Source organism: Elgaria multicarinata, chromosome 5, assembly GCF_023053635.1.
Source record: "Elgaria multicarinata webbii isolate HBS135686 ecotype San Diego chromosome 5, rElgMul1.1.pri, whole genome shotgun sequence".
Taxonomy (NCBI): domain Eukaryota; kingdom Metazoa; phylum Chordata; class Lepidosauria; order Squamata; family Anguidae; genus Elgaria; species Elgaria multicarinata.
In genome coordinates, this window is record NC_086175.1 from 44021489 (window position 1) to 44046729 (window position 25241).

At 40.2% G+C, this 25241-nt stretch overlaps 1 protein-coding gene across 2 annotated transcripts; it reads right to left on the reverse strand.

The window, feature by feature from the left end:
* Positions 1–210: 210 nt before the first annotated feature.
* Positions 211–23464, reverse strand: IL18R1 (interleukin 18 receptor 1). 2 transcript variants are annotated; one of them, XM_063126227.1, is made up of 11 exons: positions 23167–23464; positions 20500–20586; positions 19472–19700; positions 17315–17495; positions 13926–14076; positions 12565–12630; positions 10344–10485; positions 7880–8013; positions 5917–6078; positions 5323–5481; positions 211–2823 (listed from the first exon to the last, which is right to left on the reverse strand). In XM_063126227.1, exons 2-11 carry the CDS (start codon positions 20555–20557, stop codon positions 2429–2431), a joined length of 1677 nt encoding a protein of 558 aa, XP_062982297.1. In that variant the 5' UTR covers positions 20558–20586; positions 23167–23464; the 3' UTR covers positions 211–2428. The 2 variants fall into 2 exon arrangements, with proteins under 2 accessions (XP_062982297.1, XP_062982296.1); XM_063126226.1 differs by having other exon boundaries at positions 7880–8016.
* Positions 23465–25241: the final 1777 nt, after the last annotated feature.

Below are 25241 nucleotides of genomic sequence, written 5' to 3' on the forward strand. Positions count from 1 at the left end.
CCTTCCCCATTTAATCATTCCACAGACTCAGAGTCACACATCAGGATTGTGAAGATTATATAGGCAGGTATGGCCAAGTGGAGTAGCACAGGTCAAGCACACAGTTTAACTTGTTTTAAACTGTTTAACTTCAGAACCTAAACCAATTGGAATCTAGACGCTCTGGTGGGTAACCAAGATACATTCAAACAGGCAAACATCACCACAGACTAAAAAGTGAATTGAAATTTATTACATGCTTCATTTAAGAAAATTACAAAGATTAAGAAAATATAGCATGGTGGTTCTATGAGAGTTAGAAGCTTTCTTTCTGATTACATTATCAGCAGTGAAAAAGAATGTAACCTAAATATAAAATTAACAAAAAGAATTGCAATTAATAATGCTGGCACTACAAATGTAGCAAGTGAGGTAACAAATTGAGCTTCTAGCATTATTGTTATAACTTCCCAATACCCTCGTGCATTCTGCCTTGTGTTGTAAAGCTAAAACATGCTAAAATTGCTAACTCTCCCTTTTTACTTCCTCCTGGACATTACTTGAATATAAAAAGCGAAGTGGCCAAAAACATTACTAAGTTCCTTTGGGCATGTGAAGAAGGATGCAGACAAGCTGGAGCATGTTCAGAGGAGGGCAACAAGGATGAACCGGGGTCTGGAAACAAAGCCCTATGAGGAAAGACTGAAAGAACTGGGTAGGTTTAGTCTGGAGAAGAGAAGACTGAGGGGAGATATGATAGCACTCTTCAAATACTTGAAAGGTTGTCACACAGAAGGGGGCCAGGATCTCTTTTCAATCATCCCAGAATGCAGGACCCAGAATAATGGGGTCAAATTACAGGAAGTCAGATTCCGCCTGGACATCAGGAAAAACTTCCTGGCTGTTAGAGCAGTACGACAATGGAACCAATGACCTAGGAAGGTCGTGGACTCTCCCACACTAGAGGCATTAAACAGGCAGCTGGAACAATCTGTCAGGGATGCTTTAGGGTGGATTCCTGCATTGAGCAGGGGGCTGGACACAATGGCCTTATAGGCCCCTTTCAACTCTACTATTCTATGATTCTAATTCAACTTAGTTACGCGTAGAAGCTAGAGTGGAAAAAAGAACCCAAAGAATTGGAAGTAATTCTAAGTTCCATCTTCAGAAATAAGATTAAGTCCCAAGATCAGAAAATATTCTAAGAAAGCAAAGGCTTAAAATTATTTGTAAGTTCCAAAGTCTAAGAGGTTCACAGTTGCCAAATCTTTGGGCATGGTGGTCCAGATGAAAGGCGAAGCAGCAGAAGAGCTCTTGCTCCCTGTGCTTGTATACACTTGTTCTGGCCAGAGGTGGAGGCCACAATGAATGATGAGACAACCATCCTCCAATAAAAAATAAGGTGGGTGGGTAAAAAACTTCATTCACCAATCAGAAGTGAGCTGTCTATCCTCAGGATGCTAAAGAAGTCCACAGTGGACCGACTCTCACTGACCGGAAGAGCATGAGGCTTGTGTGCTGCTTGTGGATTTTGTCTCAATTTTTCCCTAAGTGCTTTATAACCACAATTTGTGTAAAGTATGGTAATTACAGTAATAATTAGCCCAAAACATGTCAATTGTTCAATATCCAGTGTAGAAGAAAAGATGAAGTTACTCTACAATTTAAGTTCCGAGATGGCATCTAGTCACATGAGAGCAATGCTCTGGTCAGAAACAAACATCCCTGCTACTGAGATTGTGGTTGATGAGTCAGATGGCTACTTCCTGTACAAAGCATAACCACAGAAGGCCCAGTGTTTACAAAACTGTGGTCTCTTGAGATTAATCCAATGTCAAGTACACACACTTGCCCTCTAAAGGTTGCCCAGTTGTTGCAGCCAAATGGCTGTAATGTAAATCATAATAGAACAATCTCCCATCATCTGTTACATTGCCAGCTTCTGTCACATAGCAAAACAAGTATATCAAATGGTTATTTCACCAAGCATACTCATACTATTGATACATTATTATTAATTATTATTATAATTATTAAATACAGTTAGAAAACAGGTCACTAACCCGTACTACTTATTATAGTGCTTTATCTACTAGGCAACCTTAAGTATTACAAATGGTGATAACTATCCAACCACACATTTCTTCAAGATGTCTTAATCCAATTAGGTGTTTTTTGTTTTGTTTTTAAAGTTGCTGTTGCCCTTTAGTGCCTGCATATGTTCTTTTCCCCACAAACATATACTTTTAAAACTGAAGATAGCAGCAATTCAAATATGTGTCGACATACAGAATATTAGCAACATTAAAATATGAATGAAATCTGTCAATAATAAAGAGATAATGTATTCTCTACTGAGCTCTGTGGCAATCCTTCTGCTTGCAACTTTTACAATTATCTGAAATGACGCAGATGAAAAGCTAGGCTGAATAAATCCTGAATGAAGCCTTCAGCAGGGACAGCTGGGATATGATACAGAATGCACTAATAACTCTCCTTCTTTCCTAGGATGTTGAAAAAGAGCTGGTGAGTTTTTCAAGGGGGGCTTCGCAGGCATTGCGTAGCGCAGCTTCTTCCAAAACCTGGAATTTAATGGGAGCGACTTCTCTTCTTTCCATTTCACCACTTGGTGGGATGAAAGAAGTTCCAGAGACTTGGGCAAGAATTCAAAATCACTTATGGGCATGTATTCAACTAATATTACTTTAATTTTTCTTTCAACTAACGCCTTATGCAGTCCAGTTTCGAGTTCAAACATGACTTGGTCGGAGATGTAGTTCTTGCTCAGTATAATGATTAATCTTCGACTTCTGTCAATAAATGATTGGACATCATCAACAACAGCTGGAAATAGAAGAGGTATTAAAGTTAGCTGGAAGAATTGGAGAAATTAAATGGTCATAATAATACTTGCGACGTTCTATTAATAAATTATCCTGTATTTCAACCACGTGTAATGAACAGGGGCTATGCAACACCACCACTAGGCAGCATAAAAAAGTAAATAATGATTTCATAACTTTAGAGGCTAGATGAAATCAAAGCAAAAAGAAGCAAAGTCTGGCAGCCAGCACCACCAGATGAAAAAAGCAGCAGGAGAAATTGCACACTATATGGCAAGGCAAATACATAAAGTACACATATATTCACTATATTGCATTTATGGAAAAAGTCCCATTTTACAATTGAGGAACACTAATAACTGACTAGCTCAATTTATTATTCAGCAAAATAAAAGTTAAATAGCAATTGTGAGTACCTTTGTGCATGTGAAGAATACTTTCTCCTCATAACTAAGCAATTGCAGACACCTTATACTTAAAGTGATGAAATACTTCACCCTCCAAGCAACTCTCTCTTTAGTAGTTAAACACCGCCTCTAACTCCATTACCAACAGGCCACAACCAAAGAACATACAATTCTGTTCCAAAGCCTCACAACAACCCATTTCTCCTTTTCCCTAATTTATCCTGCATCTCTTCACAAAAACAACTTTCTTTCCCTCACATACACACAACTGTCTCCGCCCCCGCCCCCACAGCCTGGCTTTCTTTTTTTATTATTTACTCGTAAACAGATTCAGCTTTGCGTGGGTTGGAACAAATTTGATGCAGCAAAGCCATCCAGCAACGTTTACAATGCTGTCGGAGCTGCACACATTGTACCTGCCCCATCTGAGTAAAGCCATGGCTGCTGACACTCCTAGGCACAGTCCCTGCCATGATACCCCCTCTATATCCTCTTTAGGTGGTGGTCTGTCCCACGACAGGGGGGAAGGTCAACCGTAAATGCTGTCCCTCAAACTATTCCTCTCTGGCTTCAAACCGTTAGCTGCAAAACTAGGCACTGGCTATGGACATCTAGTGACCAAAGATGGTACTGCAGGCTTCAAAAACAAAAGACACATCTAAATTACTGTAATTAATGTGTTTTATAAACTAAATAAGCCTGAGGTGCACACCCCTGTATGCATTCCAAGTCTCACCCATATGCCTTCTGCTTTTTCTATACACACCTTCTCAGCATTGACCAAATCTGTGGCACTTTGTCGCTTCCTTACTGGCTTACTGGTTTTTCCAGAGGGCTATTAGATTGCCTTTATATTTTCTTTTTCTTCTGTTGGTGCTAATTTTGTGGTTTTGTTTTGCTTGTTTTAAAAAGGGTACACTTTCATTTGATATTATACATTTTCAAATATGTCTTTTAGCTTAGTCAAAAGGCAGGCTGTAAATGTTTTAATTAATTAATTAATAAAATTACACTAACTTAAGTAGTGTCTGACTTATTTTATAAGATGTTGACAAGCATATAACATTCAGCAACAGTCACACAAGCTCAAACCTGAGGAAATTCTTCGGTGGAGCGGTTGCGGGGAAGGAAGGAAAGAAAGCAGATTGATGTTCTGATAACATGTGATGTTATAAGAAGCCAGACAGCTCTTCCCTTAAAATAACGTGACTACTTAACCAAAATATAGAACCACCACCTATTTGAGTCATATATTCTTGCTTTTGACAGAAAAATAAACCATAAGCACTAGTGAAGCAAACATCAACCTATGTTTTTTTTAACTCCAGCAAGACTATGGCCTTAGCTAGACCTAAGGTTTATCCTGGGATCGTCCCAGGGTCATCCCTGTTCATGTAAATTACACACAGGGGATCCCGGGAGCAGGCAGGAATGACCCCGGGATGATCCCGGGATAAACCTTAAGTCTAGCTTAGGCCTCTATCTCATCTCAGCATGTTTACCATTAGCAATGTTTGGAAAATTTGTGGCAACTACTTTCTAGAGTGAATCTGCTTGACCTGCAGCTTCCAAATACAGTGATGTATCTGTACACAGTCTGCTCTGGAATCAGCACTTGTCCTGAACTATGTGAACTGATTTGAGAGCTGCCTTTTATATTTTACCGTTCCCAGCTGCTTGAAGGAGCTACATAAGTGCAGGATCTCCCTCGCGGTTTGAAAATGCGCTGAAAGCAGTGGTATGGCACATGTCATCCTTTCTGGATACTTGTATGTGGGGGGAAATGTTGCGGGACGTTTTTCTGTCTAAACATGCCTAGGATTGCACCCTTAATTGCTTTTTCATGGGTTTTGAATCCTATCCTATTGTCCTTATTATTCACAGAGAATTGCTACCTTAGCAACTAATTGCACAAGTACAACTTGCATGGCTAAATTCTGCTACATACCATACTGGATTTGGGTATGAATTGAAAAAAATAAGTAAGTCTCATGGTCAACTCCTTTCAAAGATTCATTCTACTGACAAAGTCTTGGATTTTGATAAAAACTGATCCATACAAGCTTAACATTAACCACTTCCCATCAGCCTACCTCCTCCAGGAGAGACATCTCGTTCAAAGATACACAGTTTGTATCCAAAATGCTCTTCTAATATTTTGGGTAATACTTGCAGAGCAAATTTCCTCTCTTCACCATATATTGGTGTGGAGTCTTTCAAGTAAGACACAAAAGCATCATATAACTTTCCATCTGAAAAAAAAAAGCACATACTCACAAAGTATTTTTCTGATATAACGAATTGTAAGAATGATTATAAGCAATGCATTCTTCCCTCCCCTTCCTCTGTGCACAATTACTTTTGAAGAGCAAGTTTTCCTTCCTCTTACTCAATGAGTGGTACAGGAGGCTGCCCAGAATTACAGGGGCTCCAGGCTAACTCAGGGAAAAGAAAAGAAAAACAGATTCACAATTACCTACCATGGAACAATTCTGCATCTCCACCAGTTCCTGAGAGCAGAGCCTTGTTCCTTATTCCATGCAATCCAATAGCATGAAAGTTCCCTCTCTCTGTTCCCAACAAATAGCTACAAGATGCAGGAAGGGGATTTCTTTTTGTCTCAACAAAATAGTTTTGAGTCACCATTGTTCCCACCCCATTATCAGCAGAACCCAAGTGTAATTTACCTCCCAAAGTGTCATCCTTTGCTGTTATATCTCTGTACAATAAAACAAGATCAACTCTGAATACTGCACACAGAATTGCCATGAATACAGTAATAAAGGAAAAGAGTATTGCCATAATGATTCCAGTAGTAAAAACATGGACTGATAGATCTGGATTCGTTTCTGGAAAATAAAAAGACAACACATTTTTGCTTAAAGAAACGAACTCTCCAAATAAGTACTCTCTCGGTAAAAATTATAGCAATTCTATACTGGTGCTAGAATACTACTATTAAGTGCCTGCTCAGTATCAGGCAGAATAAAGGAGGAAAATAATAATTTTTTGCCTCTTACATCTTCACTAGGATGGAAATGAGGCCCTACAATCTGTCCTCATGTTCTGAGGCCAAGATTTGTTCGCTTTCAAATTCTCCCACCAATTGACTCCCACAAAGTTCACTTTCTCTCACTTAGGGTCAACATATGGCATCCAAAGGGGAGCCATACGCCCCCAAAATCACATTTGTCTGGATAAAATGAATATGAGGGCAGGGGGAGCATTTGTAAAGGAGAATTAGTGGGCTAAAGTGGTAGTATTTAACCATTTCCTGCACACAAATTCACCCTTGTAACTGGTTCCCTTGGGTATGTTTTCCCCTAGCAAAATTCCAAAAATGGATACAAGCCCAGCGGGGGTAAAAACATTTAAAATATAAGCTGAGAACAGGATCTCAAAGAAAATGTGGCAGGCTTAATCATACCACATATATTTTAGTGGTGCTGGAAGATCCAGAACCAGAGCATTTTTCTTGGAGTCCATCGAGAGAATGATTCTAGTCCCACAGGAGGGACCAATCATTCAGCTAAGGAAGAAATAAGCAAAAGAATCCTCTCGTCTTTGCTATTTTCTGTTTCTTTACACTCAAGACCATTTGTGTTATCTTCCCCTCCCTTCCGTCTTGTGCTATAGTACTGTCAATAATCATGGCAGCTTAACTGCAGTCCCCTCAGGTGCTGCTAATGAATGCCAGGTCAGTTCATGGAAAGGTAATGATAATTTTTGACCTATCCTCGAAAGACATGACAATCTGGTCTCTTATTACTAAACTTGGTTGGATGTGTGTTTGTGTGTGTGTGTGTGTGTGTGTGCATGTGCAGGAATCAGCCTGAGAAAGTAGCATACAACAAACTTGCAATGTAGTCCTCAGTTGTTATACCCCTATTGTAGATTTATTCATTTATTTACAAGATTTATATACCACTCAATAGCTAACAAAATTCCTAAGCAGCAAAAAGAAAAAAGAATCAAAATATAAAATTTAAATATGTGAAATCCAATTATAAGAATAAAACTGACTATATCAATAAAATACCAATATCAACCCAATTATATCAATACAAATATCAATAGATGGAGGGGGGAGTGATTTGGCCCTGAGATTTACATGTCCAAGGAATGAAAGCCTATAATTAGTTTTAGTGCTCCGCTGACTTGCAATTTAGCTGAGAAAAATGTTAAAGTGAACATGAACATAAAGTGAACCTTAAGAGGGCCATGGTCTTGAAAGATGGCTAAGAAACATATTAAATAAATAAATTCTAGAAGCAGCCAACATCTGATTAAAACAGGATTCAACTAGTGATCAGTACTGCACAGTTTTTCAGGTAGTAAATAGTCCTGCACACTTTCCAACTGTATTAACAGGACCTCTTTCTAGGCTTCCACATGATCACCTGCTATTTTGCTTGCATAAGTATTTTGTAGCTCCAAGGTTTCTGGTCCATATGAGGATGATACCTATTCTGGCATACAAGTTTTTTGTTGTTTCTGTTGTTGGCTTGCCAGGCATTAGATTAAACCAAACCTCCCCAACCTGAGGCCCACCAGAAATGTTATTCCCAGTCAGCATGGCTGTTAAATGCTGCAGTCCAACACATCTAGAGGGCACCAGATTCAGAAATGCTAGAGGAAAACATATAATACCTTTCTGCAATATAAATGAATGTCTTGCAGTTTTATGTCCAGAGAGAATGCAGTCATAAGAAGAATGGATGTTCTCCTCTTTAACACTTTTAAGCCACAATTGTATCAATACATATTTTTCCTCTTCTTTTTTTCTGCTAATAAAAGAGAAAGAGACACAGTATGAGAAGCTTCTCTTCTATCAACACAATTCTTCTAAAATAATTTCAGGGCAGATGACCGGTGACGGATCACTGAAGGAGAGGTCAGAAGGACCATCATTTTTGACTAAAGAGCAAAACAAATGTATTGGTAACACAGTAAAGGACAATACTTCTTTGAGGAATAAAGCGATTTATATCCAGCTAAATAAATGCCCTCTTCCTCCTCCTCCTCCTCTCTCTTCCGTTTTCTCTGTGCTTTCAGCCTGAAGTTTCTACCATACATGCCCCTACATCATACCAATAATAGGGGGAGGAGGAAATTATAACATATTAATCAATTCACAAGTAGGACACAATGCTACATGGGCAGCAAAGCATAGGGACGCAATCAGTTAAATGTAATGGACAAGCAGAGAGTTGCGCTGAAGGAGTATATGGTAGAATGGAAATTATTTAATGGCTTTCAATCAGTTATTCTTGACTTGTTTGGTGCCTCTAGTACTATTCTTTTGTGTCCTACTCAATCGCACCCCCACACACACACAATTGGGCTATCTGAAAGTGTCCTCTCCTGGTTTTCTACTCTCTCCAGCATCTTCTCTGTTCCTACCCATGATTCACCACACCTTCCCTCTTTAGCATGACAACTCCTAAACCTAGTTTCCTTTCACTTATTTTCTGTTCTAAAACAATACTCCTGGCATTTTAAACTAAACATGGCAAAGACAGAACTTCTACATCCCCAACAGATTTCTTGGTAAGTACTGGAGACCATGAATGGGTTCACACAACATGCCAACCCACAAAAGCTTGTTTCCTGGAACAACCAACAATAGGTTAGCATGTTGTCTGAACCCGGATGGCTTCCCGCAGGGTGGGTTGTTTCTCAGATTCATGGTCTGCAGTCGGGGTTGTTCTCCCCATGATGGGTTGGCATGTGATCCAAACCCAGTACACTCACCCATCATGGGTGAGCCACTCTTGCCAACTGTGGCTTGCTCTTTGCAATTGTGGCTGAGCCACTTCCAGTGACAGCCCCTCCAACTGTGCCAAAATGGCATTTGGGAAGGGCCATCACTTGCCTCCCTTCATCTCCCCATCCCCATTTGCAACCATTTTTTTAAAAATTGGTTAGCCACTGTTGTGATATAATGATAATAGTAGTGGATGCATGAAAATGCTATAAATGGGCTGGTGGATTTAAAGGCATGCTTGTCTATAAAGTTAGGAGGAACATGCATGCCAAGTTTCAAGTCATTTGCCCAAGGTTTCGGTCACTTTAAATCCCCTGACCCCATTAATAGCCTTCTCACCCATCCACTATTCATCATCATCATCATCATCATAAATCATAATCATCACTAGTAGTTTTCCCCCAGCAATTGGTATTGATAGGCATACTGCCTCTAAACAGTAATATATAGTCAATCTGCATAGTAGGCATTAAAAGCCTTCTTCTATTATTATTATTATTATTATTATTATTATTATTATTATTATTATTATTATTATTTCTCTTTTCTTGCTCGTGGCAGTAATTATTATTATTAGTAGTATTGAGGGAATTTAACAGGAACATAATGTCCCTAGCTGCTGTCAGCTGCTCCAGCAGAATTGAGATAAGGAAGATTTTTTTAAAAAAGGATAAATTGGTGAAGGAAGTGAGTGATTACTTTTCTATGAAAAACTGGTGCCCTGCTTCAAATCTCCACTTGCCTGATTCCCCAGCAACTGTTTTTCAGGGTACCCCACGTGCCTCTTTGTTTTTCGGTATCACTTTAAGAGTGGTTAAAGCACAATTAATTTCCTGTCTGTAAGCCCTGCTACTGTAGAGTTAACCTTAAGGGTAGCACCCCAGCACTTGACCAAGTCACGTTGCTTCTTCCTGTCTTGCATCCCCATCAAGACAAAGATTCCTGCAATAAGATGGACCTGAAAAAGTGCTCCTTAGTTTTGGATCCGGTCTAATCTATAGCCTCAAATACTTCTTCAAGCAAAATGCCAAAATAACTTATGTTAAACATTTGTCCTGAAGAAAAACGACTGAAAATGCAACATATCAGTATTTGTCCCATAGCAAAGAGGAAGGGAAAAACTATGGATGAGTGGAAAAGACTGATAGAAAATCAAATGAAAAGAACTGGTTATTATACCAGTTTATGTTTGTTGTGCGAATAAACCCAATAGTTATATCTGATATCATCTGGTTATCTTCTTGAACGTGCAAGACAGATAGCACAGGGAATTATAACATGCCAAAATGCCAAGGCCTGCACTGTACAACCGTGGATATATAGCATTTTTCTATGAACATTACTTACTCCATTTCACATGGTGAGTCGCCTTCATTGGTGTCCTGACATTTGTCTACAAATGTGCCATTGTATAGCCAATACAGCTCCCAATGGCTTTCAAATGAATTGTTAGGGAGAAAAGCTGTGCAGTTGAGGATCTCACTTTTACCTAAGCAGAAAAAGTTCTAAATGGAACAAATTGGTAGTATAAAATGAAAGACTCCCTAATGGTTATAAAGGGAGAGACCACCATTAGGACACATTTGCCACCCCCATCCAAAACACTTTCCCCTTTAACCCTTTGCAGCAGTCTAGGGTGACCATGTCTCCTCTTTTACAAAGTACAGTCCTCTGTTTCAGGGGCTGCCAGAGGGCTGTTCTCTATTTCAATTCAAACTCATCCTCTATCTGAAGTAAGGATGTTGGCGAAATCCGCAATGGGTTCAAATGAATTTGGATTTTCATAAATCTGAACTGTGGATTCCACAACAGACTGGCTTCTTCTGAGTCACATGGATTTTGTGACCTTTTAAAAAACTTTTGGGGGGGGAATAAGCACAAAGTACATTTGTACAAGGACACACTTGCAGTAATGCACATGACCATAAATGTGCATTTGCAAACAGGAACAAAATTTCCAAACATCCCTAAAAACAAATCCGATTCTGTTGATGAGCAGATGATAAAACAAAAGATCCTTGACAATCTGTGAAACCCAGAGGGGACAGTTTTAACCAAATCTGTACATCCCAAATTTGAAGAGCTGTCCAATCCAAAGCCAGATCTACACCTTGTGTGAAATCATTATGAATGTGGAATAAAACACAGGAAAGAACACTATGAAAGCAGTATATGGAATATTTTATGTGCCCCAACGGTTATCAGTGCACTTCAATACTGCTATAAAACAGTAGTGTCGATAAAGCCCAAGTCTGGTATACAGAGAAAGAATCATCAGAAGGAAGAGCCAGGCCTTAAAGCTGCCACCAACAGCACACCTGGGCAGTAGACTGAGCAAGACACACAAGTCACCTGGTCACAGTTCTCCTCACAATGATGAGATATACTTTCTCTTTAAATTATAATTATTTCTAAATTGGCATCTATACATATAAATTAGCATATGCAAATATTACGCCATCCGTGTCCTCTTTCACTGATGATGCATGTCCTCCTTTTTGGAGACTCACAAATGGCCACCCAACCACTGTCCTTTAAACCCATAACTAACAGCCTCAATTTAAACCAACAAAGCTCCTGTAAACCATTGGAGGCCTATGATTTGAGAACTGCTGAATTAGTAGTACAGAACAGAAAATATAAATAAGCAGTAGAAAGTCTGAAAGGGTATCAAATTTCCTGAAGTGTTGGAATCTATTCCCACAACAATGTTAGTTTAATAAGTTATATTAGTTTACAATAGGAAGCTCTGATGACCTTCTGTCTTTAATTAATAAAAGGAAGGTTCTAGTCCTCATGGCAACAGGATTGGAAACCTCATGTTTGAGAGGTACAGAAATTGTGATGGTAATAAAGTTGAGATGGTGGAATATCAAAACACACCCCAACCTCTGCTTCCAATTCTCAAGTTGTTGTTTTTAGTCCTATGTTATTATTATGCCTCTCTCTCTCTCTCTCTCTCTTTCTTTTTTTAAGGCAATGACTCATGTTTTTCAAGATTTCAGAAAAATATTGTATAACTCTGTGATATTGTATGCAACTCTGGGTTTCTAAATATGTCATTCCTGAAAATGACATATATTATTCACCTAAATATGCAGTCTCCTGAAAGCTACTGAATGACAGCAAAAGGTCAGTCGCCTAAAGCCCTATTCAGATGTTATATTTACTGGTAAGCTGAACACTCAAGATGTGCCAAGTAGCTCTGCTCCGACATCACACACATTATGTATACATGCATACAGCATGAATATCTGCAGGAAGGCAGCATTTGCAAGTACAATTGTATGTGCAAAGCCCCCTCTAGCAAACATTCACATGGTGTACACACAGGCAGAAAGGGGATGTACTTGGCACATGCAACGTCTGGGGGGAAGCTACCTGGTGCAGCCCTGCTCATGTGTTCAATTTATCAGTAACTATAACACCTGAATAGGGTTTACATTCAAGAAACATCTCCAGTCCAGCCTCAAGTATAAACCAGGGTGTTTATCCCATCTACCCACACTGGGACTAATGCGGACATGCTCGCTGTTTTAAAAAAGACAGTAGAAATCATACAACCTACCTATTGCTGTTTTTAATACAGTGTGCTCAGGTCCAATTAGACTTAGTCCTGTGTTTTCCTGAGGATCTTGAGGAGAGAGAAAGCACATTATTGAAACTCTATTCCTAAAAGTAGAATAAAACAATTAACTTATTTTATTTGGAGATTTATAATGGGACATGGAGGTTGGACAACTGATTTGGAGCCCAGAAAATATTCCACTGTACTGACCTGTAATGCTGGATATGTTCACAGCATTCTTGAACTTCCAACAGTAGGAGATAGGTAACTATATCTGTATCATTCCCCCTGCTAGGCTGTCTACACAGATTTTTTTCCTAGCTAAGGAGAAGTTTTTTAACATAGCAGAAGAGCTTTCTTGTGGCCTTTTGGTATTATGTTTAATATAGGATATATTGCATTTACCATAGTACAATATAAAAATGATAGATTATAGCATTAATGGCCTTGCCAAAGACAGTGATTAACCCATTGCTAGTGATTACATTTTTGCCTAAACTTACCTTCAGGGCTGACCATAGAATAAGTAGTGCCCTGGGCAATTAGTGCTTTTGGTCCCCAGCCCAACCACTAGTTTTGCAGGGCCACCCAAAGGATTTATGAGGTCTGGCTGGTAGAGGTGTGATGTCCATCAAGAATGTCATTGCTCAAAGCCTCGATCTCTCGGTCACTCAGCTACAGTTTACACAAGAGAAAGTTCGAAAAGCCACATTCTGACCAGTGACAGGGCACTATGCAACATATCACAAATTTTACTTATCATGTTTTTTGTTTTGTAGCAGTCCTTATCTTTTGGTATGCATTCTTTTGTTAAAAACATCTCCATTATTTCGCTCTTCAAAAAAACTAAGAAAAAGTAAATTTACAATAAAAGGTATCCAAGCTGACCTCTTAGTTTTATTTAGAATTATTCATATAGTGAATATTTTTTTGTGAACCGCCCAGAGAGCTTCGGCTATTGGGCGGTATAAAAATGTAATAAATAAATAAATAAATAGTGCTTCTAGTGTTTAAAGTATTTGAAGAGCGAAGTGCTTGGTAGCATTGCCTCAAAGTCAAGCTGTGTTCCTCTGATTTTTACCTAGCAGAAATGACATCAAAGTGGAAACTGAAAAAAGGACCATACTTTAAAGCTAATTGAAGGAAGTCATTTTTGTAGTTAGTACCCAAACATCTGTAGAACCTTGAAAGAAAGGTTACAGATCCTTGCTTTTTGCCACCCTAGCTCACTGCAAGCAGTACATTAAAAAAACAAAAAACACATCCACTCATCTCAGCTTGGTGCCTCCCTCAGCTCACCTTGGTGCCCCCATCAGCTCAGTGCCCCAGGTGAATACCCAGTCCACCAACCCCTTGCTTACCTTGCAATATTAGTTCAGTTGTACGTGTGATGTTGTAACTCTTTCCTGCATGAGTCAATGATTTCACACATGTGTATTTCCCAACATCTCCAGGTTTTAACTCAAAGATGACCAGTTCTTCCTCTGTTTTATCCAAGATCCTGCTGCAGTTCTGTTTCAGTAACGTTGTTTCAAAGGGGGTTTATGAAAAGCATAAAATGTCCTAATTCAAAACATGAAAAAGTACCCAGTGGGTCTGTTCACACAATCACCACTGTGGCTTGTTCTGAGCTGTGGCGCATGCTGGGCACAATTTGCATAATCCCTGCCCAGGCATGTCTTATTGTGTTGTCTGAACCAGATTGTCCGAACTGCATTGAGGGTTGTTTAACCCTCCAACAAGCCATGCCTCTTGGGTTCAGACAACACAATAATCTGCACCTGGGTAATTATGCAAATCACACTCAGGTCACATCACGACTCACAACAAGCCATCATGGCTTGCTTAAGGCAACCTGGCTTGTGTCTGCTGTGACTGTGAGAACCAGGTCCTTTCAAATCTAAAGGAGAGGTTCTAGCTGTTTTATCTTTTCCCTAAAAATATGTTTTGGTACATATTTTTTATCGCTTTCTGTGTACTATTTATTGATTACAACGAGAGAGAGGATAAGATCCCCTCAAAGCTGAGTTAACTGGAACTATTCGGCAAATATTAAACACTTTTATACTGCAATCCTGTACCTACATATCTGGGCACAAGCCCCATTGAGCAGAGTGGGAATTACTTCTGAGTAAACTGGCATAGGATTGCACTGTTAATTGCTTAAATGTTGCTTAAGTCATTTCCACTGAAATCAAGGGGAACTTAAGAACCTTAAAAAATAATAAGCATGATGTACCCCTGTCTATGTGAGCACCTCTTAAAACCTGTACAGTACATTTCATGTTGTTGAATGAAATGAAAGAACTAGGCATTGCTCTTGAAAACTATTTTTGATAAAAAGTTCCTTGGAATTTTGGGTTATAAAGTAGCACTTAAGAAATTAGCAACTGTCTAATGAACCAAGGTAAAGACAACAACAACAAAAATGGTGGAAAGACCAAACTATTCCAATTAAATAACCCTAATTAAATGGATAAGGTATGCATATTCCATGGAACAGATGATATGACAGAAGTCCCTCCCCGTGACTCCATTTGCAGGAGTGGGGAGGTTGCACCTGCCACCATTCCTAAAACAAACATGCTTCCCTGAGGCCCTGTCTTACTTATCCAAAAGCAAAGGTGAAGACAGATGTTACAATGTACATCAAAGTACATTGATGGTGCTATATAAATAAATAAAATAATAATAATAATAATAATAATAATAATAATAATAATAATAATAATAAAAATAAAACATTTAAGAGCAGTGCTGCTAGTTGGGGATTACCTCTACCACATCAACTACAACTTATATCTAGCCTTTCGCAGTTCAGGCCTTGAAAATCAGCTCTGCAAGTTGGCAGCAAATCTTGTCTGTGGGACATGATTGTCCAGCACCCATGACATCACCAACAAGGTACTGGTATTGAGTGCTGTGTTGAAAATTTCTCTCATGAAAATTTCGACCATCCTCATTTAATTTGATAGGGAAAAAATTGCTTTCCAAAAGAAATTCAAAGAAGAAATTTCAGAGAAATTCTCATGAGTTTGGTTCAAGGTTCTCGTGCTGACTTTGCTTATGAGATGGCTGACGAGTGTGTGTGAATGTCCTGTCTTTCATCCTAAAGTCATCTCGCTGACAGCTTGAAGCCTCCTTGGGTTCCTGCCCTTCCTGTGCAGGGAAGACATCCTAAATTTATTCCTCCTGTAGGGCCATTTCAGATCAGGAAGTGCAGGCAGCCTGGGAGACTGTAGAGCCATGTTGATATGTATAATAGAAAGAAGAATATAGACAGTACCATCAGCCACCTCACAGTGATTAGCTAAAGTAGGGTGACCATATGGAAAGGAGGAAAGGGCTCCTGTATCTTTAACAGTTGAAACGGGAATTTCAGCAGGTATCATTTGTATGCCTGCAGCACCTGGCAAAATTCCCTCTTCATCACAACAGTTAAATTGGCAGAAGCCCTGCCTAGCATGACTAGATACAAAAGAGGGCAGGGCTCTGTTGTTGTGATGAAGAGGGAATTTCGCCAGGTGCTGCAGGCATACAAATGACACCTGCTGTGAATTCCCTTTTTAATACAACTATTAAAGATAACAGGAGTGCTGCCCTCTTTTTCATAGTTAATGTCAAAAACACCACGAAAAAGATAATCAAAATAAATTATAAAATGCTCTGAGAAAGAGGCAGAAAAATAGAAACCTCTTTCATGGGGGCCTCTTTCTCCGTGAGCCCTTGCCAAAGGAAGTGAGGCAGGTGGCTACTAGGAGGAGGGCTTTCTCCACTGTGGCACCCCGGTTGTGGAATGAGCTCCCCAGAGAGGTCTGCCTGGCGCCTACACCGTACTCCTTTCGTCGCCAGCTGAAGACCTTTTTATTCTCTCAGTATTTTAACACTTAATTTTAACTTAAATTTAAATTTTACTGTTTTAATTCTGTATTTTAATCTTATATCAATTTCTGCTGCGTGGTTTTATCTTGGTTGTGCTTTTTATACTGTATTTTGTATTTGTGTTTTTAGACTATTGGTTGTTTTATTATGGTTTTAATTTTTGTGAACCGCCCAGAGATGCTATTGCCACTTGCTGTGGCAGTGCAGAAAAACCAAAAAAACCTTAGGAAAAAAAGAAAGAAGCTGTTCTACAGCCCTTGTTAATGGTGAAGCCTACCTGTGAGAAATTGATGGGGAATGTCTCCTCCCCCTAGAGAAATTCGGTGAAATTGTCCTCCAATTTCTCTACCCACAAATAGGGTGGAGATTTTTGAGAATCTAGTTGTGCACAGATCTATTTAATACCATAAATAGCTTAGAGTGAGATTACCTCAGAAACTGTCTGCTCCCATATGAACCTGTCTGGCCTTTAATATCTACTTTGGTCATTTTGCTGTATTCACAGCCCCTGTGTAAAATCAGGTGGACAAGTGCAAAACACAGGGCCTTCTCAGTAGTGGTGCCCCAACTGTGGAATTCCCTCTTGGTGGTGATTTCCCCAGGCTCCTCCCTTTCTGTCTTTACACATGTGGCTTTTAAAGCCAAGATAAGCCTTTTCTTAACTGCTTGAAGTAATTAAGACTATTTATCCCCATCATGTGGTGGGAACAATTACACTATCATGTGACCACTAACAAATTCCAAGTCTTTAACTCAATTGCAGAAGATAACTTGCTACTACTTATATTTGACAGAAACAAACAAACAAAATATCTACTTTCCCCCCAGACTCCCCATTAACCAAACAAGAAGTTGTTTAAATAAATACCTTGTACCATGTTATGCTGACAACATTTGCAGGGTGATGAATATGATTACAGTTTAAGGTATGTGATTGTCCAGTTTTTCTAGGTATTCCAGTTTCTATATGATTTGGATTGAAACAACTTTCTTTATTTCTTTGAAGGACTTTCAATGACCTGTTGAAACAGCTGATGTGTGTTTCATTGCTAGGGGTGGGTGGGTGAGAGAATGTGTTAGCATGACTTTAAGGGGCATTAAAGCAGAACAATTGTCTCATAATTACAAACATACATGTGTATCTTTCATGTTCATATTAGTCCATTTGTACATTCTTTTGATAGGCTTCCTGAGCAAATCAGGTGCTTTAAGCACACAAAAGCAGAAAAATATGTCTAAATCAGAATGAACCAAAACAAATAAAAATATTCATAGGTTAACCAACTGCCCTCACAAACTGTTCGGAATGTAAGATTGTAAGAAACTGCCATATACCCTTGTCTGATATTGTTCACCCACTCACGTTCAATGCCCTTTTAAAGCCATCCAAGGTGGCCATCATTACATCTTGTGGAAGTGAATTCCATAGTTTTACTATGCACTGCGCTAAGAAATACTTAATTTTATCTGTCCCACCAATCGGCTTCATGAGATGACCCCAGGGTTCTAGCAATATGACAGAGAGGAAGAGAAATGTCTCTCTGTCCACATTGTCCTCACTATGCATAATTTTGCACAGCTCTATCACCATTGGTCTGGAAATACACTTGTTGAAATATCCAGGCTCAGTTCAGCAAAGAACTATTGCCATGTTATCTCGTTTCTGCATTTTGCAATACCCTTCCTGCTGTATACGCATTTGAGGGTGGAAACTGTGTCATCTCCTTTTGGATACCAGAAACTCATTGCTTCAAGTATTTGGCAAATCAGAAAAACAAAATAGTCAGGCCACCATGACTGAAGCAAGGATGTCAGTTGTGCTTTTACAAAACACAGCAGGAAATGAAAGAGCTAGAAAAACCCAGATTGGTTGAAACTGCATCTAGTCATCAAAAATTACAAGTCACTGACCATACATTCACCCTGTTTTGCAAAATATGCCAGAAGGTGAGAGTTGAGAAGGGTTGAAACAAAGGAAAAAATAGATACTCGCTGGCAATTCTGAGATAATAATACAGGCTTTCTTACAGGACTGTGGTAAGAATTACTGAGATATTGGATTGTACACAGCTATGACTGTGCACCAGTAGAATGGACACCACCAGCAAAACTAATTTCTCTCCCCTACACCCTAGCACCCATGCCCCCCAAATCTGCTCCACAGGGCTGGGGAACCCTGCGGTGCAGATTTGGAGGCAGAGGATGAGCAGAGGAAGGAGATGTACAATGTTGCATGAGCAGAAACCCACATACATGATACTGGAGGTCAACCAAAGTTTCAAAGATTTGTAACCTCTTGAAACTGTTTATATAATATTATTATGAAGTCACTGTTTTGCCTGAGAGAGTAGGAGCACCGTTAATGTGCTAAACCAGAGGTAGCCAATTTTGTACTCCCAGAACCCTCTCTGTTCTCCATACAATGGTTCAAAGTTGGAAGCATATTTGGAAACATTATATGCAAAATCCTGAGAACAACTTTAAAGTGAAATTTCTCACATACTAATCTTCCGAAATCTATTTTTCTGATTGTTATATGTGAAATTGTGGGCAATGACATTTACCCTGACCTTGATTAACATATTGATACCGCTTCTAGGGACTGGGCCAGATAAAAAAGTATTTTGGGATGAGCTATGGAAATATAGGGAAGAATGCAATACTGTCTTGTGCATAGGGCCAGCCCCACCAATTCTGGCCCTTCTGGACCTCCAACAACCTGCCACTTCCAAAAATGAACATTTTCGCTTGCTTTAGAGCTCAGTCCCAGAAGCACTACGTCACCGTTCTGCAAGGAGCAGGGTCTGCGCACAGACCACAGTCGGTGGGGCAGGCTGCACATACAAGGTCAGCATTCAATTCATGCTGCCCAAAATCTCAGCTGCCTTTTGTATACCAATCTTCAAGAGGGAAAGGCAATTGCTACTACACATAGGCTGCACCTTTTCTTTACTTGAAAGTAAGACTGGCAAAATGACACAAAATATCCCTGTATATATCCATTTTTGGCACATTCTACACCTACCTGAGACAGCAAGAATATTTTCCAGTATCATTCAGAACAGCTGGCCAAAATTGCAAATAAGTCCCATTCAAATCAATTCTGCCATCTTCTTGAATTGACATCCATTTTCCTTCATTTTCTCTGTACCAGTTTACAGTATATTCTTTCTCTTGTCCTGATGTAGGACAGCAAACTGAAAAATATTCTTCTTCTAGTAGGTTAATAACTGGCCGCAACATGCAAAGCTTACCTTCAGAAAATTAAACAAAACACATAATTATATACATAATTACGGCTTTTATAGAATACAGGCAAATAATGTGTGTGTTTTTCTTAGAATGATGCTAGCAGTAGTCTATATAACCCAGTCTCATGTAAGATAAACGTTTCCACTTGTTTTTGTTTGCTTGCTTCATATTAAAATTGGAAAGATGTGCATGCTGAAGAGAGGAAGCAACTGGGAATGATTTATTAAAAAAAACACCTCTCAAATAAGTTCACTAAATGACAACATGCTAGAAGGCCTAGCTGATATTCAGCCCTCTTTTCCCCCTAGGGGATTTCATGAAATTTTCCATGGTTCTGCAATAGAATGTCAAGCTTTTAAAAGATTAAAAATTACATTAAAATGTTTTTAGTAGTGTATAATCCATCACTAGTGATGACACAGGAACTAGCCAATGGGAGCCCATGACATTTGCACAACTTTAGTCTATGACACTCATGCCACTTCTGTCCAGTGTGATGGGTCTCTCTCTGTTTCACATACACAGTATTTCCCTATTAATTAAAAAATGTTTTGAGTGGTGGAGAAATCCAATTTGCCAATAACTTAAGCAATTCCTTGAAGGAAGGCATCTCAAACATCCAAAATAACCAAATAACAACTTTTCATTTCTTGTTAATTAATCCTAATTCTCTAGAAAAGCCCTTGCCACTTTTATAGATAGATGCTGAACTGGTGACACTTTTGAATTAGCTGTGCTATACTACACAACAGGCTTGTTGTAACTTGCTCAAAGGGGAAAAATATGATGAGTTATACTTACCTGGGGTGACAAAGCTAACGATCAGCAACAGCAAGACTGATGGATTTCCTAAATACATTTTAAATGAATTTAGTTGTACCTTCTTCTCTGGAAATAAATTAAGAAGTAAAAGTCTTTAATTTTAAAAGACAATGAGAACATACAGACAGTCTGGTTCACCAGTGTAGGTTTTAAATCTAAGGATATGAGTAATATAAGAACTAAAACTGAAGATGGCATTTTGCACTGTGAAGTCTTACATAAAAGAATGTGAACATTTTCATAAACAAGATGACAAGCTTGGAGTTTGTTCTGGTACAACTCATTCTTATATCAGTTTTCTTTTTTCCTATTAGGCATACTTTTCTATTTCTGGAGAAGCACTGGATGACTCAGCTTGCTGAATATTGTGAACACCATAATGGTCTAGAAATGTTTTCTAGACTGAACAACCACAGCATACTTACTTAAAAGTAAGTTCCATCCAAATCAGTGGTACTTATATAAAAATAAAAAGACATAGCTGCTATTTACGTTCCTAAAGTAACGTGTAGATTGGCTCTCACAAGCCTGTGAGAAAAGTGGTAATGGGATACACATACTGTATTTCTCTGTTAATGATGAAACAGGAGGGTGACGACAGACAAACCATAGCCAACATTGCTGGATCTCTGGGCTGGTGCACATCATAGGCTTTGTTCATTCGTTCTGTCTCTCTTTCCTCTGATCTTCTGACATCTCAACTTGTCCATTCAGATACACCCTGCTCTCTTCTGCCAAAATTCTTCACCTGTCTCATCATTCTGACCATCTGATACCATTTCCTAAATCCCTACACTGGCCCTTTTCAGAACACGCCTTAAACCACAGCTTTAACTATGGTGAATAAGGCTTTTTTGCCTTATTCACCATGGTTAAAGTTGAGGTTTTCAGACAAGGAGGTGCAGGAAACGCTTATCAAGTTTGCAGATGACACAAAATTGGGTGGAATAGCTAATACCCTGGAAGACAGAAACAAACTTCAAAGTGATCTTGACAGGCTGGAGCGCTGGGCTGAAAACAACAGAATGAAATGTAATAGGGATAAATGCAAAGTTCTACACTTAGGAAAAAGAAACCAAATGCACAATTACAGGATGGGGGATACTTGGCTCAGCAATACTGCAATCGAGATAGATCTTGGAATTGTTGTAGATCACAAGCTGAATATGAGCCAACAGTGTGATGTAGCTGCAAAAAAAGCAAATGCTATTTCGGGCTGCATTAATAGAAGTATAGCTTCCGAATCACACAAGGTACTGGTTCCCCTCAGCACTGGTTAGGCCTCATCTTGAGTATTGCGTCCAGTTCTGGGCACCACACTTCAAGAAGGATGCAGACAAGCTGGAGCGTGTTCAGAGGACGGCAACAAGAAGAGTAATCCCTCCTGAGGTGCCCCCTGTTCCTTCTATGGGTTTGACCTTGGGGAGTCTCAACTACATCTGAGCATGGCTCTTTTCTTTTCCGAGCTACTGATGCTGGCATCCAACCTGAAGCTGTTTTCAACTTAATCGTATCTCCTACTTGCAAAGGTGGAAGGGGTGCTCTATGCTTGTCATAATATGCTTTCTGCTGCCTCTGTCAATCTTGTAGTCTAGGTTTCACTCTATAAGCTCCGTCCGATGAGCGTTTTATTGCACACTTGTTACTGGGCACTCACGGAGTTTGCTCAGGTCCCTCACATGACATTAGCCAGATCTACACTACTGCTTTAAAGCGCTTTATAACAGTTATAAAGCGCTTTAACTGCTTTAAAGCGCTATAAAACTGTTATAAAGCGCTTTAAAGCAGTAGTGTAGATCCGGCCATTGTCTGCCCGCAGCACCTTCCACCCCTTCTAGCCTTCCTTGCATCATAAAAAAAAACTCATTAAGTTGGATTTTTTTAAAAACTCAGAATTGCTGCGCTCTCCTGCTGTGTGCAGGAGAAGCAGCGCCATTAGAACAGCAGACTCAATGGGCCTCGTGCTCATTCTGTACTTCCTCTTTTAACTGAGGAACGAAAACTCAAAGTAGGGAGTGCGTTAATCCCCGGTGTAATGGAACTTTATACGGCACCCTGTAATGTTCTTCTCAGCAGGTAATGTGATTCTCCGCAAACGTCTCATGAGCAACTGGGCAGGAGCAAAATCTAAACATGTAACTGGAGTATTATGCAGGTTCAACAGAGCTAGATAAGGATCAGCACTATCTTGTAGAGCTTTCGATAGCATGTGCTTAATGGTTTGTATAGTACGTTCTGCTTGCCCATTGGACTGGGGGTAAGCCAGGCTCAAATGTGTCAAGGAAGAGCAAGAAGAGCATAAAGCAGAAGCCCAGCCCAGGAGGACCTAGAGACTGACAGCTGCAGACTTCACGTGTCACACCCACCCCTTCCAAAGACATCCACTGAACTCAATGGGGTTTTTGCTCCTAGATAAGTATGTTTAGGGTTATAGGCACACGTTACAGTGATTCTTCTTACTCCGAGTTAATGTGAAGGACTGCAGCCTTTGAGATGCCAGCTGGATTGTAAAGCACACAACGTGTTCACTGAACCGGCTCCCATTATTATTATTATTATTATTATTATTATTATTATTATTATTATTATTATTATTATTCTGACCTCGCAATGGGAAGATGCTCTGTAAAAACGAACGGTCCTTACCTGAAATCCAAGCGGTCTGGACAAGAGGGGGACGCGAAAAGCGTGGAGAACACCGGCTGGGAGTTAAGGAGAAGAAAGAGAAGGAGGAAGCGAGGACGGGGCTTCCCGCCGACGAAGGGGACAGCCTCAAGCATGGGTCCTCGACGCTCGGGGAAGGGCGAGGAGAGGCAGCTTGTCCAGGTGAGGAGGTCCAGGTGAAGCCCCAGGAGCGAGGGGAAGGGCCCTCCCTTTCTTGTCGCGGCGCGAGACCTGCTTCGGCCGGCGAGGCGAAGAAAACCCCGTAAGGGCCCCCAATCAAGTGCGGCGTTGTTGTTGTTGTTTAAAACGAGGTAGTGCTGAAGTTGTAGCTTGCCTGGAAGCTCCGCCCTCTGTCCTGAAATCTCCGCCCACCATGTGTGTATGCGGGCGGCGTGTGGTTAGTCTGAGAAAGACCCCCCTCCTTGCCCCACACAAGGAGCTTGCCACCCCAGTTGCTGGCAGACCAAGCTGGCCCCACCATTAAGCAGGGGGGAGTGCCTGCAAGAGGTAACGGAGCAGGAAGCGCTGCGAATTCAGCTGCTCTCCCCACCCGGGGGTGGCCCGGGAGAGGTTGGGTGGGTGCAAGGTGCCGATTCTGAGGCTGGTTGGATTCCCGGGAAGAAGAAAGCGGAGGCGCCGGCGCTTCGGTTTTGCAGTCAAGCAGGGAAATTCCAGGACAACCGTAGTACTTTCCTTGCAGCAAGAGTCACGCACTTCACCCTAATGATTAAATTGTTATCTTAATCGACTGTTTCCTGTGCGCACTTACTTGAGGGTAAGCCCCCTCAAAAGCAGCAGAGCCTACTCCTGAGTAAACGTGCAATCCTCCTGTCTACACTCATTGGAAGCACCCAAGCTACGCGTCGTGACACACAACAGGCGCCTGTTAAAATCAGATCCGCCAGGCCCTGATCTAGGACATGCCAACGACCATACCCAGGCTCTTTGCCCCGAACGTACTGTTTGCAGTAAATGGGAAACTGACCTAAGGTCCCTGATCCAGATCTAGACCTTTTCCCCTTCAAAATAAAAGTCGCTCGCTTCTAAAAGCGTGTTTTTTGTAACGTGGGGCTCTTACTGAGTACAAATACACAGGATTGGGTTTTTAAAATATTTGTTGTGGTATGAGCCTTTCAACAGCAAATGCCCACTGGCAAGAGTCCCATCTATTGTTTAACCGTAATACAAACAAAAAGCGATATCATGAATAAAATTGGACATAGAAACTTTCATACAGCAGTAACACAATCAATGACATTTGCCTTAACCCCACTTGTGTGGTAGCTAAAAGCACACTGTAAGGGCTGAGGCCCGGAGGGCGCAGCATGACTAGTTGGAGAGCTTTGGCTATTGGGTGGTATAATATGTAGGGTGGCCATATGGAAAGGAGGGCAGGTCTCCTGCAACTTTAACAGCTGCATAGAAAAGATAATTTCAGCGGGTGTCATATGCGTGCATGCAGCACATGGTGGAATTCCCTCTTCATCACAACAGTTAAAGCTGCTGGAGTCCTGTCCTAGAGTGACCACATAGTCAAGAGGGCAGGGCTCCTGCAGCTTAAACTGTTGTGATGAAGAGGGGATTTCACCAGGTGCTGCATGCATGCAAATGACACCTGCTGAAATTACCTTTTCAATACAATGTTAAAGTTACAGGAGCTCTGTCCTCCTTTTCATATGATCACCCTAGTGGTATAGAAATGTTATAAATAAAAAAGGCCAGCACCACTTTATTATTTTATGTTATTGCAACTTTTTTTTTTTTTTTTTTGGAGAGCAGGCGACGGATGGCAGCCAGTTATTGCAACTTTTAAGAGCCCTGAAATGTTGAAGATACTTATTTCCCTCTTGCAGGATTACAATTCCCAATGAGAAGGTATTGCCATTAAACCAGCTCAGATATGCAGTGAAGACCTTTATGATTTTAAACTTCTCCATCTCAGTCTAAAGACAATTGTGACATATAGTTCACACGTAAGGATGAGAGAGACAGTCATAATGCTGCTCAGAATCTTTTCTTTTTTAAAAAGTGGTTGGCTGCTTCAGGAAAAGGAGGTA